Source organism: Oryzias latipes, chromosome 14 (assembly GCF_053564925.1).
Source record: "Oryzias latipes strain Hd-rR chromosome 14, Olatipes_Hd-rR_3.1".
Lineage (NCBI taxonomy): Eukaryota > Metazoa > Chordata > Actinopteri > Beloniformes > Adrianichthyidae > Oryzias > Oryzias latipes.
Genome location: NC_136250.1, coordinates 10,751,625 through 10,767,298, shown reverse-complemented (window position 1 = coordinate 10,767,298; position 15,674 = coordinate 10,751,625). Strand labels below are relative to the sequence as shown.

The 15,674-nt window shown below is 39.5% G+C and overlaps 1 protein-coding gene across 6 annotated transcripts in view; it reads right to left on the bottom strand.

Moving 5' to 3' along the window:
• fryb (furry homolog b (Drosophila)) overlaps positions 1-15,674 on the bottom strand; it is a 44,455-nt gene that overhangs the window by 12,572 nt on the left and 16,209 nt on the right. For 5 of the 6 annotated variants that reach the window (XM_078930748.1, XM_023962116.2, XM_023962121.2 and 2 more), the window contains exons 11-38: positions 13,505-13,606; positions 13,067-13,170; positions 12,766-12,874; positions 12,229-12,315; positions 11,774-11,945; positions 11,559-11,691; positions 11,332-11,439; positions 11,081-11,207; positions 10,631-10,744; positions 10,338-10,502; positions 10,018-10,104; positions 9,652-9,911; positions 9,378-9,567; positions 9,103-9,227; positions 8,259-8,316; positions 6,805-6,896; positions 6,501-6,673; positions 6,246-6,406; positions 6,034-6,144; positions 5,273-5,427; positions 5,024-5,123; positions 4,769-4,940; positions 4,151-4,401; positions 3,912-4,058; positions 2,812-2,980; positions 2,624-2,738; positions 2,485-2,555; positions 1,321-1,471 (exon numbers count right to left, since the gene is read on the bottom strand). In XM_078930748.1, the coding sequence (XP_078786874.1) occupies positions 1,321-1,471; positions 2,485-2,555; positions 2,624-2,738; positions 2,812-2,980; positions 3,912-4,058; positions 4,151-4,401; positions 4,769-4,940; positions 5,024-5,123; positions 5,273-5,427; positions 6,034-6,144; positions 6,246-6,406; positions 6,501-6,673; positions 6,805-6,896; positions 8,259-8,316; positions 9,103-9,227; positions 9,378-9,567; positions 9,652-9,911; positions 10,018-10,104; positions 10,338-10,502; positions 10,631-10,744; positions 11,081-11,207; positions 11,332-11,439; positions 11,559-11,691; positions 11,774-11,945; positions 12,229-12,315; positions 12,766-12,874; positions 13,067-13,170; positions 13,505-13,606 (3,809 nt within the window). The remainder of the gene's footprint in view (positions 1-1,320; positions 1,472-2,484; positions 2,556-2,623; positions 2,739-2,811; positions 2,981-3,911; positions 4,059-4,150; positions 4,402-4,768; positions 4,941-5,023; positions 5,124-5,272; positions 5,428-6,033; positions 6,145-6,245; positions 6,407-6,500; positions 6,674-6,804; positions 6,897-8,258; positions 8,317-9,102; positions 9,228-9,377; positions 9,568-9,651; positions 9,912-10,017; positions 10,105-10,337; positions 10,503-10,630; positions 10,745-11,080; positions 11,208-11,331; positions 11,440-11,558; positions 11,692-11,773; positions 11,946-12,228; positions 12,316-12,765; positions 12,875-13,066; positions 13,171-13,504; positions 13,607-15,674) is intronic. The other variant, XM_078930749.1, reaches the window with a different exon arrangement.

The following is a 15,674-nucleotide window of genomic DNA, read 5'->3' as shown; positions in this document are numbered from 1 at the left end:
CGTCACTTATTTGTGTGCGAGAAAAACACAAGTTTGAAAAAAAACAAATAAATGTTTGTAAAAATTGGTTGACACACAAATATTCCAACTTTTTTCCCCACGAAAGCTCCAAACTTTCAGGTCATTAAGTCCCCAAAAAGTGAAAACAAAAACTTTAGAGAAAAAAAGATTAATTGAATTCCCATTCTCTAAAGACAAAAAGAACATGAAATGAAATAATAACAATAATAGTAATAAGACCCACATCAGATCATCTCTTAAGCTATTTTTAAAGGGTCCCCAGTTTCAATAATGATTATGCCCTTTTTTGCCAAAATCAAAAAAGCGTGAGTCATTTTCTAGGACATAGTTTCTGCAGAGTGGCAGTAGTTCATTAGAAATTTGGCTATAAGTTGTGGGCAGAACCATTACTGATGTGGAGAAACTCCGTCTTCCTTGCCCTCCCTGTTGCTGAGAGCTCTCTATTTAAGTGGAGCCGGGAGCTTGTGGCCCACTCAACATATTTCTGTCACGTAACAAATAAACTCTTTTTCAAATTGCACTCTTTTCATCTGCTCTTCACTCGTTTGAACAAAGACATTTAAGCTTCATTTTATTTATACATGTCCTCTATCATTAAAAAAAAAATGTCACGAGAACACAAAAAACGAGATTTCCATCAGAATGGGGCTTCTAGTATTGTCTTTCCTTTTAAGGTTGAAAAAATTGTTTAATCAGAAAAGTAAATCAAAGTCACTCTTCCTAGAAGGAAAATGCAATAAATACAACACTGTGTAGAGGTTAAGTCCACTTTTATTGCTGTCATGCTATGAAGGAATTCATCTAATAACCCATAGTATTTCTTGTATTACAGTGTTTCCATCGCGGTTCACCTTTCCCAGTCTTGTAAATCTTTTCTATGCGATTTTGCATGTTTTTTTTTCAACAGTACACTGTTCTGTGCCCTGATTGGCTGGAGACCTTGTCAATCAATCTCCTCCATGGCGCATCTCCTGCACAGAATATGTTGAACTTGCCAAATCGTCATGAATCTTCGATGGTGATCAGATTTTTGTTTTCAGTCTATAATACCAGACTGATTTTTTTAAGGAAGGTTTAAACTTTGAGAGTTTAAACAAGAGAGGAAAGTGTGAAAAATTGCAAATGTGCTCATTTGTCTGAGAAAAATGTATAAAGTGTGTAGTGAGGAGTTTTACAGCCTTAAAACATCTGTAATCCAGCTTCACGGATTCCACCTATCGCAATAGTACCGGTATTTTTAAAACGTTACTCCTGCAATAAACAAGGAAGCCTAGCATTTGTGTTGGTGAGTGACTATACCTATGTAGAGGGCCTCTCGGGGTGATGGTCTCAGGAAGATAGTCGACCAGAGGAGCCCAGCAGCCTCCGTTAACAGGCATGGGCAACGGCTGAGGGCGGTTGTTCTCCAAGACACACAGCAGCCAACCGGCATACGGGGGCAACGGATCAGCTAAAGAAGGCAAAAAAAACACAACCAGAAAACAAAAATTCAGTAAATGAAAAGTCAGTAAAATTATACACGAGATACAACGTTTACCCACACCCGGTTTAGCTCAGTCTGTTAACTACCTATTGAATTTTATGACTGATTTCATGTTCTTATTTAATTACCGGTATAAAGCGCATTGAGACGACTATTGTTGTAACATTTTTACAGAGTATATTAGTCTGTTACCAAATGTCTGTCAAAATATAACCTTTATTTTATTAAAAAAGTTGTTCCCCCAACTACTGCACTGCTCGTTATTACATAAACAGTTCTGAAATTATGTAAAATGACAGTAATAGAGCATTAGCTATTTGACAAAAGATTGGCTATGATTAATCACACACCCGTCACCACCCTGGTTCTAAAGTCTGGCTTTGGAAAATAACTCATTACTCAGTGAAAGAGGATGTGGACTGACTACAGAGCTGGCCTTTACCTTTTTTTTTTTTTACTCAGACACAGCTCCTTGCTGTCAGAATCAGTCCACATTTAATCCTTAGTGTCAGAAAACCCTCCACTTGGTTTCCATGAACTGCCTATAGAGAGCGTTTGAGGACTGCAGCTCTAGGTCTGCCTTTGTTCCTAACACGTCTTTGCTTTTAGCATGAGTCATGCTGTGCTGAGCTCCGGGGTCTTACAAGAGCAGAGGGAAACTCCCTGAGTAATAAAGATAAGTTTCTCTTGCAATTACGAGATCCTGTCATGAGATTTATTACTTGTGCTGTAAATGAGCCCTTTAGGTAACTTGCACAATCCTGCTTGTCAGAGAATAATGACTGAAATGTCTCACCAGCAGCTTTTCAACCAAGAAAGGTGATTCCGAGTAGTGATACTTTGTTGTGCTTAAAATGACTTAAAGTGACAATGCTGTATTCATTACCAACCAATCAAACTGGCTTATTTAGATTAAAGGCAAAAACTTCACTCATTCTGCAAATCCAGAGGATTTTCCTTTTTGAAATATGAAAACGTACTCTTTTCATCCTCGTAGGAGCCTCCGGAGCTGTTGCTGTAACGGGATTCCAGTCTGTTGTGAGCCCTGGCCCTGCTGGTATAAAGAAACCATCACACAAGTCAAATACAACCTTCAGCTCTTTCTGTATATGCGCCGACCTATACAAGTGTATTGATGCTAACCGCTCTTCCTTTTCTCTGGCGAGTTTGTTCTCATCTGTGTCTGGAAGCATCTCTTGACCAGCCACCACTGTGTTACTGCTGGACGTTGTTCCTGCAAACAAAGTCTTTAGGAGATTAGAACTGCTGTGCAATCTCACATAGCGAAGAGAAAAATGGATGCTCACCAGTTTGGGAGGTGGGAGCTTTGTTGCTTGCAGCAAAGCGATAGAAAGGGGGGTTGTCACAGTGCAAAACCACTGGGTTGACAGGGTCAGTTTGCTGAAGCTCAAACAGGAGCTCCTCCATGGTTTGGATGGTGTTGTTGCGACACATGTAGATCACCACCTTCTTGATCTAAAAATCAAAGTGCTGCATAATTAATAAAGTTAGGGATGTTAGGGATGTTCCAATCAGGATATTTGGCCTTGATCCGATTAAGAGTCATTGGATTTTGAGTAACTGCTGGTACCGAATCCTAATCTGATATTTTTTATACAAAAATGAAAAACGTAATACACAGATCACATATTTTCATCCTAATAAATTTCTTTTATCATTTAATACTTAATCAGAGCATTTCTGTGAAGAAGCTAAAACAATGAAGCAAAAATATCAACTAGTAACTAGTAAAAATAGGTAATAATTAGTCAAATGTCTGGTGAGTGTAGTTTTAGGAAAAAGTTATTAAATTAATAAAAATAAATAAATAAATATATACTGTGTATATATATTTTTGTATTATTATTATTAATTTAATATTTTTTTCCCAGACTGGCACTTTGTAGAGAATTCTTTGCAGTCTCTCTGTTGGCAGCACGGAGAGAGCAATTCTCATTAAAGAGAAGCAAAATCCTGATCTTATTTCTTTTGAAGGGCTTTGTAGGTTTTTGTTTGAGTCAAGACAAAATTCTAGAAACACTTACTGTCAGTTTGAAACATTTTTATATAAAGAGTTATTGAGCCCAGAAGTCAGAACCTACGAACAGCTCGCTATATTTACTGAACAGTTTCTGAGCGCCTCCCACTTAAACTGGTGGTGACTTCTGCTGCGTTTACGGCAAGAAAATGTTTTGATTCATTCATGATCTAAAGACTTCTAGTAGAGTTTTGATCTGTATAATAAGCTTGAAATATTTAGAAATGATTGTAATAAGAATAAAATAAAAATCCAATTATGATCGAGTCTGAAACTATGTGGTTTCTGGGCCTGATTATTGATCACTGGATCGGATCACAACATCTCTAGTTTCAGTGTAATGTTTTTTTAACATGAACTTGGACTTACGTAAGGTAACAATGTGGTGTCACTGCTGACTCCACATAGGCTTATAAGGAACTGCAGAGTGATTCTCAAGTTGTTGCTCCAACTGTCATTGGACACCAGAGCGTTCCAGGCGTTCTCGATCTCTGGACCTGGAACCTCATCACCATACTAATAACAGAAAATAATACAATCCATTTTTGTTAAAACAGAGAATTTTCTGATGATAGATTTCACAAATCTAAACCCTAACCACCTCCTACCTTAGCAGTCATAAACATGAGGTTGTTGAGCACCAGCGAGGTTGCCTGCAAGGAGCCCCAGCCATTACCTCTCAGACTGGGACACATTCCCTGTGCCTGACTGCGGGTTTCCTCCTCAGGTGTGCAGGGGCTCGATGCAGGAGGAAGGAGCCCATTGTCTACTAGCTCAATATTACTGAGCCACGGTAGCAGGTATGACAACATAATCTGTCTGCCATTGGTGTGGGTGGTTGGAAAACGCTGACTCACCTCTGCAGGAACAGAGACATGTCATGATGATATATGAAGTACAGTTAGCGCTTTGACAGAGCGAAATGTTCTTTTGGGAGTATAAAGACATGAGGCACCCCGGAGGTAACTGCTGCAGGGAGACCACTGGAGTTCTAAAGGTAAATCAAAAATGACGCTTTTGTATCTTTTTACCTGTTCTAACTTTTTAAAAATCTTAGCTCAGTTTGCACGTTTTTGTCCACCTATTCTGATCCAGTTTTCCACCCTTTGCAATAAAGTTTTCTCTTATTAATGCTTTAGTTTGGCCTTCAAAGTAATTAATGGCAACAGAGTTTTACACAAATTGTACGCAATATGTAAAGTAGAGTAAATATTGCAATAATTTACCTGAGAAAAGAGGCAGTGTGAGCTCTGGGTACATGCTAGCAAGCTGGATGGAGAGCTGAGACAGATTGACACTGTACAGAGGAGGCAGAGGACCGTGTGTTCCATATAAAATATTTCCAGGCTTCTGCTCCACCATCCTCTTAGAGTACACAGACAGTTTAGACTCCAGCACCTGAAGGCACAGACATATAGGCTGTAACTTCACCTTCTTTTATGCAGTCGATAAATTAATCTAAACCAGAACACTGCCCCTACCTGCATCAGCTGCATGGAGATTTCATATATTTCCCTGCTGGAGTCTGAAGCCTTGAACAGCACGAGATTGAGCAACGTCACCAGGTCACATGGGTAATTCCTGTCAGAAAGAAGGAGAGTTATAAATTTCATATGTTACCGTTATTGTTAAAAGTCAAGTTAACATGAAATACTACCCCCCCCCCCCCCCCCCAAAAAAAAAAAAAAAAAAAAAACAATTTAGCAAATATATACAGAGTGCTAACTGACCTGTTACAGCAGACGGTGGCAATGGCCTTGAAGCAGCCGGATGCCAGTTGGTAGGATCCAGTGAAGCAGCGATCCACAGCCCAGTTGAACAGATTGATTTGGTCTGGATTCAATTCTAAAAGCAGGATGACCACTTCACAGCCCAAACGGTGAACCTAAGTGAATATATAGGATCATTAGAAAGTACAGTTTCGCTCATAGAAATTTTAAAGATTAGGTTTTGAGGTGTAACACTGAAATCAAATATTCTAATTGTAGTGATCAGACAAAACAGCTACATATTTTCTGTTAAAGACCCACTTCGATCATCTTTTGTTATGTTCAGCAGTAGTTCATCAGAGATTTGCTTCTCAGTTGTGGAAGGAACTGTTTCCCCAACCCGCCTAACCCTCCTTGTTGCTGAGAGCACTCTGTTTACATGCTCTCTTGCTAGTTTACAGCCCCTTACATCCACAACCTAACATTACTGCTGCAACAAAAAAGGCGAGGGATATTGGAGCTATCCAGATGAAGACCCACATGGATCTATTTGTCTGCAAGTGGATCTTTCAGAATACAGCAGAGCAGGGAGCTGGTGGCCCGTCCAGCGTTTTTTCTATGTTTCGTCTGCTCCTGATTCACCACGATTTGAATAAAGAAATACTCAGACATGCAATTTTAGGTTTAATTTTCTTTATGTATGTCCCCCATAATTAGAAAAATGTCAGAATTTCCATCAGAGTGGGTTTTTAAGGGAAGAAAAGGTCCCAGAGTGAGCCTACCCGCAGGTCGTGACAGGCCAAGATGTTGTCCAGCCATTTATAGAGATAGCCATCAGTAGACAGACCAACATTGTCAAAAACTGGACCACAGCACAGAACCGCAGACATGGCCTGGAAGAAAACACTGAGTTCACACTAAGGTATTTTTTAAATGGAATGACAGTCATTTTCCTCCTTTTGCAGGTTGATATGTGATCATGAGTATGGCTTACTTTGAGAGCGCAGTATTGATAGCGAGTGATTTGGTGGTTGCGGTCACTGTAACGGTCAAGGGGTGTGAACATAACACTGAAGGGTCCAGCCCACTGGCTGAAAAGGATGAAGAGGTGGTGCCTCAGAGACTGCTGAGGGAAAAGGAAGCGCCTGTTCTGGACTGTAAAGATGGAAGCACAGTCATTTTAAAAACTGCCATAAAAATCTGCCCTGAATTTGAACAAAGTATAGAATTAAGAAATTCAAAGATTTACCAGGAACACACTGAATGAGATTAGCAATCATCCCACTGAAATGAGCTCTGATGTCTTTGAGTACATCCAGCTCCTTCTCATTTTCCGCTTCCAGAAGCATCCTGGTCAGATCCACATATTCGAGGAACAAAGCACCCATTGCCAGGGAGTCACGCTCCAGAGCGCCGTTCGTGCTGTGAAAAAGGGGGGGGGGAGTTGAAGAGAGATGCAAATTAGGGCTTATATTTATCATGGAAGTGAGAATTGGAAAACATCCAGGCCTATAAGAACTGTTTGAATACTCAGCTGCAAACATGAGAATTACCTGTCACTGATGACTCCTGCATTAGCCAACAGTTCAAATATCCTCAGCAGCTGCAGTCTGAGGAGATCTCTCCTCTCTCTGCGCTTCTTGTTCTGAAAGAAGAAACGGGTTGTTCGGGGGGTAATTGTGGGCTGTCGTCAGCAGCTTTCAACATTTAATATTCAAGTCAGTTCTATAAGTGATTTTGATAACTCTCAAGAATCAAAACATAACTGAAAGGTCCTCATACCGCGTGTCTTAGAGACTTAATACAGGCTTAAAAGCAAAGCTTGTTTGCAGCACCATTACATAAACTGCCAATGAGTGAAAAAAAACAACCTTTCGCACTAATAAACAATGGAGAAGAGATTCAGGAGGGATTGAAGTGGGATTAATTTAAGCAGTGTTGTGGAAGAATTGTGACATGCCCTTTTTCATATTGATTCAGAACTTTGACATTTGCACAGCTTTCTTAAGGCTTTACAATAACATTTTGAGCATGGGAAGAATGATTAATCACACACAGAAACACTGTGTTCATGCTGACCTAGCAGGCCTAGATTCTTACCACCTAAACACTCTACATAACGATTACAGTAACTAAAGAGTTGTTTTTTTTTGTTTGTTTTTTTACCAGAAGTTGGGTTCTAAAATAAGTTCAACCATAACCAGTTTGGTCTCGTCAATTGGATCTAAAGAAATCATATAACCTTGTCTCATGATTCCTATAGTTCAATAACTTTCATCTGATGAAATGTTTTTACTAGAAAGCTTCCGACAACATTTCTAACAGAACCATATCTTTACTTTATTCTAGTGATTCTGAAGTCTCCGCCTGAACATATGGTTTCAAAATCTTGGAGGTTTTCAAAATAAAGCACTCAAGGGTTTGTGCATGTCTTTAACCTCTGGATGGACTGATGGAAAATGTACTCCTTTGCAAGGCTGGCAACAGGTCTAAATGTTACACGACTATTCTCTAGGGCTATTGGTCGAGTTGCTTGTTATACCTATGGGGATGAATAATGGATCAGTATTACATTTACAGCACTTGACAGCTGCAATGTTTAGTGCTCTATTTATCTTCATTTATTATGTGGTTTGAACAAGACTATAATTTTACCCTCTAAAATCACAAAAGTTTAAAAACAAAACCATTTGATCAAGATTAGGATAAAAAATTACAAAGTTTCCCTGAAGATAATAGTATAGTAGACGGCCAACATATGGCATAAACTTTATTTTAAATTCTTTTTTGTTCAAATGTCAGAGCATAATAGAAAGTAGCAGAAAACTACATATAGAAAACGTCTTTTCAAACTGTAAAACCTGTCTGAATTGTGTAGAATGGCTCCATCTTTGTTTTGTTTTTTAAGAAATCTTACTGAACTTCCTTTACATATATATGACTATTTATCATATCAGCATATCGGGATGTTATCTGACATGTAAAAGCATTTTAGACCTCATGTTACCTCAGGTCGGCGTTCCAGTGCTTCCTTCATTAGTGGATGGAGTTCTTCAACCAGTTCCCTGTAAATCAGATGGCAGAAGTGAGCCTCTTATCTCACAGGGTGGCAGTTTAGCTCAGGCGGTAGAGCAGGTGGTCCAACAATCAAAGGGTTGGCGGATTGATCCCTGCTCCCCCCAAGCGCGGCTAGTCTGCAGCTCACCGCTCCCCCCAGGGAATGGGTCAAAATGTGGAGAAGAATTTCCCCATTGTGGGATGAATAAAGTATCAATTATTTAACTATTATTATTATTACAACAAATCTCCTAAAAAGATCATTAATTGTGATTTCCTTGTACAGAATGAACAATGTCTCGTTTTTAATCTAACAGATGCACTTTGTTAATGCATCTTAAATATCACACATAGAAACTTCAATTGTGTGAGTGACGTGAGGTGAATTTAGCCTGGGCAGACCTTAATCTCTTTGCTAACAATGCACTATTTAGAAAGGTGATGGGATAAAAATACTGTCTCCTTCAAAATGAAATAACTTCTTCTCACAATGAAGCCTCTGTTCTTTGAAAAAATGCAATACTTCTCTTTCTTTTTCTACATCAGAGTAGGATTTTTTTTCTCTGTGACATGGGAGCCATTCCAACAAAACAATTGCAATTCTTTGAGCCTAGATTAGCATTCATATTTGCTAGAATTAAAAATTTCCAACTGCATTTTCCTGCCGAAATAAAAGCCAGTACATTTTTTATTAGATAAAACTCAGAGAACACACAGACCAAAGGATCTTGACCTTCCCCAATTTAAAATGTTCTACTATAGAAAACAAGTAGTGCATTTTTATGTTCAAATACCTGAAGACCAAAGCATTTGTGCATCCAAACCCCAAAACCAGAGACTCTGTGATATCCAGACTCTCCGTTCTCATCAGTGGAACCAACTGTTTTAATAGCCAGGCCACAGAAGGGGTGCCTATCACCTACAAAAGAAAAAGAAAGCATTGTTATTTGACTTGATAAGACTGGAAACTGATAAAAACTGATGACTCAAATGCCCACATTTAGCATCGCATTAGTTATAATTTTGTGTTATGAAGTTCCTTGGTTTATTTCTAGGCATTCAAACATACCTTGTTGTCATAGGTGACACTGCCGTCAGGTGTGGTGGCCGTGATCTCAGGTGTAGAGGCCCTGAGGTGGCCAGGTGACATGATGCTTGGCTTAGCCACACCAAGACAGAGAATCAGATAATTACGCCACAAGGAGATGTAGCTGTCGCTGGAGCCTGCTGTGCTGGTCTTCTTTGCATTAACTGGACTGCTAGAAAAAAAAAAAGTTACAAGGACGTTTGATTACCAAAGATAATGAATTGGACCGAACGTTAGATGTTGTTTCTTTTCATACTTAGGGTCTACAAGCGGCAGCAGCAGCTGTAGTCGCGTGAAGACGTAAGGCCAAGCGTAACTCAGAGCAATGGGACAGTGTTTGGGTAGGTGCTCCTGCCGCAAGAAGATGTGCAGGCAGAGCACCCATGGGTCCTTCACACACTGAGCGAAAATCCAAACGTGGCTGGGACTCTTCACATCATAGGAGCTGTTCACCAGCCGGGCGGTCCAATCCACCAACCATTGGAGGTCAACATGGTGGTTGAGTGGTAATGTGGACTGAGAAAGTGAAAAAAGAGGGTGTTTAGAGATTTTTGTACAACAAAGTCAATAATCTATAAACTTGTTTATAATTTTGGTTTATTCTTTTTTTTCAAGCACTTACAGAATCAGAGACAGCCACATGAATAATACTGTCCATTACAGCTGGGCTCAGCTGGTCCATGACCTCTATCATTGGTTTGTCATCATCCTGCAGGGAGTGACATTTTTAGAATCAGCTATTTTTATAACGTGTTACACAATGTGGAGGAATTTAAACCTTCCGTCCCTAATCAGACAGCTGTCCTTTCATCCAGTTTTGTTCTCAGCCTTCTCACTTTCTAACTGGCACTCAATATTTATCTCTTTTGCTTGTAAATATTGCATTGAAACAGACGGAAAATCCCTTCTTTAGAGTAAGAATTTCAGACAGAAGTGATGTACCTCAGCATGCCCCAGTGCTGCAAAGAGGAGGCGTATCTCCCTTAACACGCTGACAGCGAGCTTCCTCGTGCTGATCTGACATGAGCAGAGGAGCAGCAGAGCCAGACCCTCGACTGCATGAAGAACTGACCAGTGAGGGCTCCGGTCTGGCAGTCTGGGACTGGCCTGATAAGCAAGAACACAAAAGGGGAGAATGTTAGAGGGGAAATTTCACAGTGTGAACTGCAAACCTGCAGTTTAGCAGAGCTGAAACTCATTGGCTTTAGTGAGGAAATCATTGCAGCGGTGCTAACCTCAACTCCACCTCGCGTTTTCCCCTGCAGTTGCAGAGCTAACCTCCACTGTGTGAGCAGCTGGAGCAGAAGCTTCACAGATGCATCCTGCAGGCCCTGATGGGTATCTTGGACCTGGAGAAGTTTGATACAGATGTTCAAAGTTTAAAAAGAGGTAACAGAGTACGTTTTTCAAATACTTTACTTTAAATCTCTTTGTTATGGAGGATTTTATGCACACAATAATAAAAATAATCAGCAATCATGCAGTGCATTGTGGGTTCTGGTCCAAGTTAACCTCTTATTTTTAATTTCTCAGCTTTAGAAATATGGTTGTGGGCACTATAAACATTTTTATTTTTATATCATACTATTAAATATGCATTAACCAGAATAATTTTCATGTAATGTAATGAGTGCTATAATGCAAGGTTGTGTGGTGTGATTAGTCTGAATCTCATTCTATTGTACCTCTCGTAAGAGAAAATGTGTATAGCCAAACAGAACGTCTTCCCTCCAGTCTGAGAAATCAAGCAGCAGGCTTTGCAGGGAGTTCTGGGAAATAAGGCGGAGCTCGTCGTCCATGTGTACGGTGAGGCTGAGGAATAAATATGTCCTTATTGAGAATTCCAGACAAAAAAATAGAAGAAAAAAAAATAGGACAGGAAGAGAAAGTCTTTCTTCCCCTTTTGAAGACCAAACAGGATTGATGTGGCACTCACCGTGACAGTAAGTCAATGAGCTCCTGTTTGGACATACTGTCAGGAAGGATGCGAGGAATTGCAGCTACGCATGTTCTGAAAAGGTCGATTTTGGGCTTCCTTTCTCCACTGAAAAAAACAAACAAAAGGATTTGGGAGACTTCAACACATTTCTAAACAACAAAAATGTTCAAAAGGCAAATTTTAAAGTCTTAGTTGAATTTAAGGACTTTACTGAGGCTACATACGTAATCATGTCTTCTGGCTCTTTGTTGAGCATCTGGACGCTGGTTAGCATCATGCAGCGACCCACTTCCTTATCTAAGTGCCTGAGGATGTTGTCCAGAGACTTACGCACCTGTGAGTAGTACAAGGACATGCCTGTGGAGGACAAGTAAGAAATGATGATGAGATTCACCCACTTCTGTCTGTTGTTTACAGCTGTGTGGACGTTTGCAAAGACCTATTAGTTTGGCTTCCTCTTCAGTAAGCGTCTTGCTGAGGTACGTTTTCTTCTTCTTTAAAGAGTTCCCAGAAGGCAGAGTGGCACCAGTGTTGGGCATTGGAGGTTCCCCATCTTTTTGTTGCAGAGCATCTGCTATCACCAGGAATGCACGTAGACCGATGTTAATACGCTGGAAGATAAAAGAAGCAAATCTTTATTTGTGTGTAACTATATTTAAAAAAAAAGTAGGCTTCATGTCCATTACAGCTGGGCTCAGCTGGTCCTATCATGCTTCAAAGATTTGTGTGAAATAAATACTTATGAATCGAGCAATGTGTTGTCACTTTAAAGCCCAATATTCTACTCCTGTGGTTCATTTTATGCAAAAGTTACATAGAAGATACTGTTGTTCAGCTAGATACAAAACAATGTTAGAAATACTCTGCTGGATCAGTGTGAGAATGATTTAGTACCTCAGGGTTTAGACTGAAGGCTTTGACCGGCTTCCCAACGCTTAGCAGGTCGAATATGATCTCTTTCATTGCAAAATCCAGCCTCTCCTGAAAGAAAATCAAAATGACCGGTGACTTACACAGCAAAAAGTGAAAGTTAAGTAAAAAAGGCTCTAGTTTCAAGGAAAAATGTCTTGCAACAAAGTATTTCAACAGGAAAATAGTTTTAGTTTAAGAAAACATGTGAAAACATGTCTTAGGGACTCGCTTAAAAAAAAAATAGGATTTCTTGGTAAAACTATTTTTCTTACCTAGTTGGCAAATTTTTTTTTTTGCTTATTTAAAGAAAATTTCTCGAACATAAAAGCCTTTTACTTATTTCTAGGGGGCCTGTTTTTGCAGTGCAACTTTTAAGAGCAATCATGGAACATTAGCTGAAGGACAGCCACAATACGTTTTAAACTTGGATTTTGCCAATAATTATGTTCACATTGGTCATTTGATTTTTCAGCATAAAAAGTGCCTTCTTGTAAATCCTTTGTACTTGTCCACGTTTACCTGAGCAATAAACTGGATGATCTTGACAAAAATATTGAGGGGCATGTCTCTGGGTACGACACTACGACTGCCTTTGGGAAATAAAGTGGATGTGATGGATGTCAGTCGACTGAAAGTAAAAGAAAAGCAGATGGAATCAATTTAAAGGTTTTGATCACATTTAAATCTTTTGAAGAGTATTAATTCAAATCAGGAACTACAATAAAGTTACCAGTGTTTTTTATATCCTAAAATTTTTTCAAAATTTAATATTACATCCAAAAAATGCTGCCTAGCAGAGAGGAAACTGAGTTTGACTTACCTCTGCGTTCCAGTGTTACTTTCACACTTTATTCGGATCATGTAGACCCAAAGCAGGCGGTAGAGCGATTCAAGAGCCACACGAGCCATTTTTGGGTCTTTGTTCTGCGATAACACAAATGCAGAACACAACTTTTTTTATTTTTTATTTATGGCACTTTGACCAATTTTTTTTTTAATGAACTTTAGCCAAAAAGAGAAGGAAATGTCAGACACAAGGTAGCAAAACAACCCAAGGGTGTTGTTAATGAGTGTCATCAATCACCAAGACTTTAACTCAAAACACTTCCTGAAGTTACTTTACAGTGTCATGATAGTACTTTCCTTTTTGTTAAATATACATAGTCACTTGCTGTGAGAGCATCTCTGAAGGGCAGAGATCTGACTGCAAACCAACCAGTGGATTGTACAGTTTGCATGAGACAGTAAGAAAACTAACCTTCAGGTTTGAGAGGCAGTTGTTGAGGAAAACGTGCCAACGACTGAGGAAGAACTGTTTCTGACTGACACACAGTAGACATGTCACCAGGGGGTAAAGAGCCTGGAGTGGAGACATCAGAAGATGGCATTAATCTTTCAAACTATAACAGATTTAATATGACCAGTTTCCTAAAGGAAATAAAAAGCTTAAAGTAAAAAAGAAAATAAAAATCTGCTGTATTCACTCTAAAATGCAATAAAAATCAGTTTTTTTCTACTGTGTAAGGTTAGGTCAGTTGTTATTGTGAATGATTTTTTTTTTTTTTTACTTTTCCTGTTCAACAGCTGGGCAGACAGATGAGAACTGAGGGCCTCTTGTGTTGGACATATTTTACTTTAACAACAGGGGTTATGAATCTTCCGACAAACCAGAGGTATATCTGAATAAACCCCTTTTGTAATCGAGACCAAACTTTATTTATTTTAATAGTATTTGAAAATATTTTGTGTTGGACCGGATGGAAAAGGAAAGGAGGGAAAAAGAGAGAGGGATGTTAGAGAGAGGGAGGGGGGGCAGGAGGGTGATTATAGGGAATGATTTTAAAAGCACCTCTTTGGGAACAGCCCCCTTTGCCTGTAAATGGTTACGACACTGGTAATAACTACCCTTTCACTCAAGTGCTCAAGAATGACCAACAATACTAATGACAGAAATGCACCACATTGCAGCCATTCCTATCGTGCCTGTGCATTCTTCTGCGTCTGACATGGCGCATTTTTGCTAGTGTGCGAAACGCTATTTGTCTGGTAAAAGTGAAAAACAAAATTGCAAGCAAAGAGATGCTTTGAGATAGGGATGTATGAGTTCATCTGAATATTTGGAGAATCTATCAAAGGAAAAGTGCATACCATCGGTTGACATTTGCAGCCTTTGGGACTCAGGCAAGAAAAGAAACTCATCCGCAAAGCACACATGCCACTTCATCGAGTAGAAATGCAACTTTGTCTGCTGGCGTACGTGTCTACAAGATGATTATGTTACTCACATGAGAAATAGTTTCAAAATGTAAGCGTGTCTCAGAAAATATGTCAGGCTTTACCTCAACGACAACTGATGACACTATGTTCTACTCAGGGTATCAAAACTCCTAAAAAAATAATGAAAGAATGCCAGCAGGACATGGCAATCAAATTCTGACAAGGACTTTTGCAGGTAAAACAGAATTCACATCCTTTTACGCTTCATTTAAAGAGGAGGTTTCTTTTTATAGGCTAAGTATCTCAGTGGTGGATTCTCAGACTAGAAAAGTCAGCTCGGAAACGTGGACTTCACTGAAAGCTCTCAAGGGAATTCAAGCTAGCTTTTGGACAGCTAAATGCATGCAAGCTCAAAAAGCTGCCATCATTAGAACTACAGACGACTACAACTACTACTCCTTCAACACATTCACCGGCTTTCAACCAAAAGATGTCAAGTAATTTCTTCTGTCTTCCTTTTATCGTGAAGCACTTTGGTACCCTGAAAGTGTTGTGAAGTGCTATATAAATAAAGCTTTATTCATTCTTTCAAGGAAAGGGGTAAAAACAAAAGTATTAGAGATAAGCTAAATCATAACTCAGAGCTTACTCCAATAAAACATGCTCAAAAGATCTTTATTTTTTTAGAAAAGGATTCTGTCTAATGTATGGACTGTTCGGCCCGCCTCAGTACTGTGGTAAACCGATGCTTAATCCTTAGTTTTATGGGGATTGACCCGTATGGATGCTGTGGGTTTTTGGGTTGTTTGGGCCTGTGGAGGGTCGTGGATAGGAAAGACCGAATCTAGAAGGGAGTGTGTCTTACAATACCCTTGACGCTCATGCAGCTACCATAAGGGGCATCATGAAAATCTAACATACCATTGTTGTGCATATGGTAATTGTATCGTTAAGTATTTTTAAGTATAATATAGGTTTAACACACTTAAGACGTACAAGTGATGCTGTTCCAAGGTGCCCTTAGGCCACATTCCAATCATTAGTATGGTGTGTGGACCGGCTCCTTATTGACCAAACAGGGTGTGCAACTAAGTGACCGTAGGATGTTGAGAAAAAACAACCCTCTGACTACTTTCCTCATTTCTAAGGCTAGGCGCAAGGAGCACACACTTACCACTTGGAAAACTCTAACGGGCCCTTTGTGCAAATTT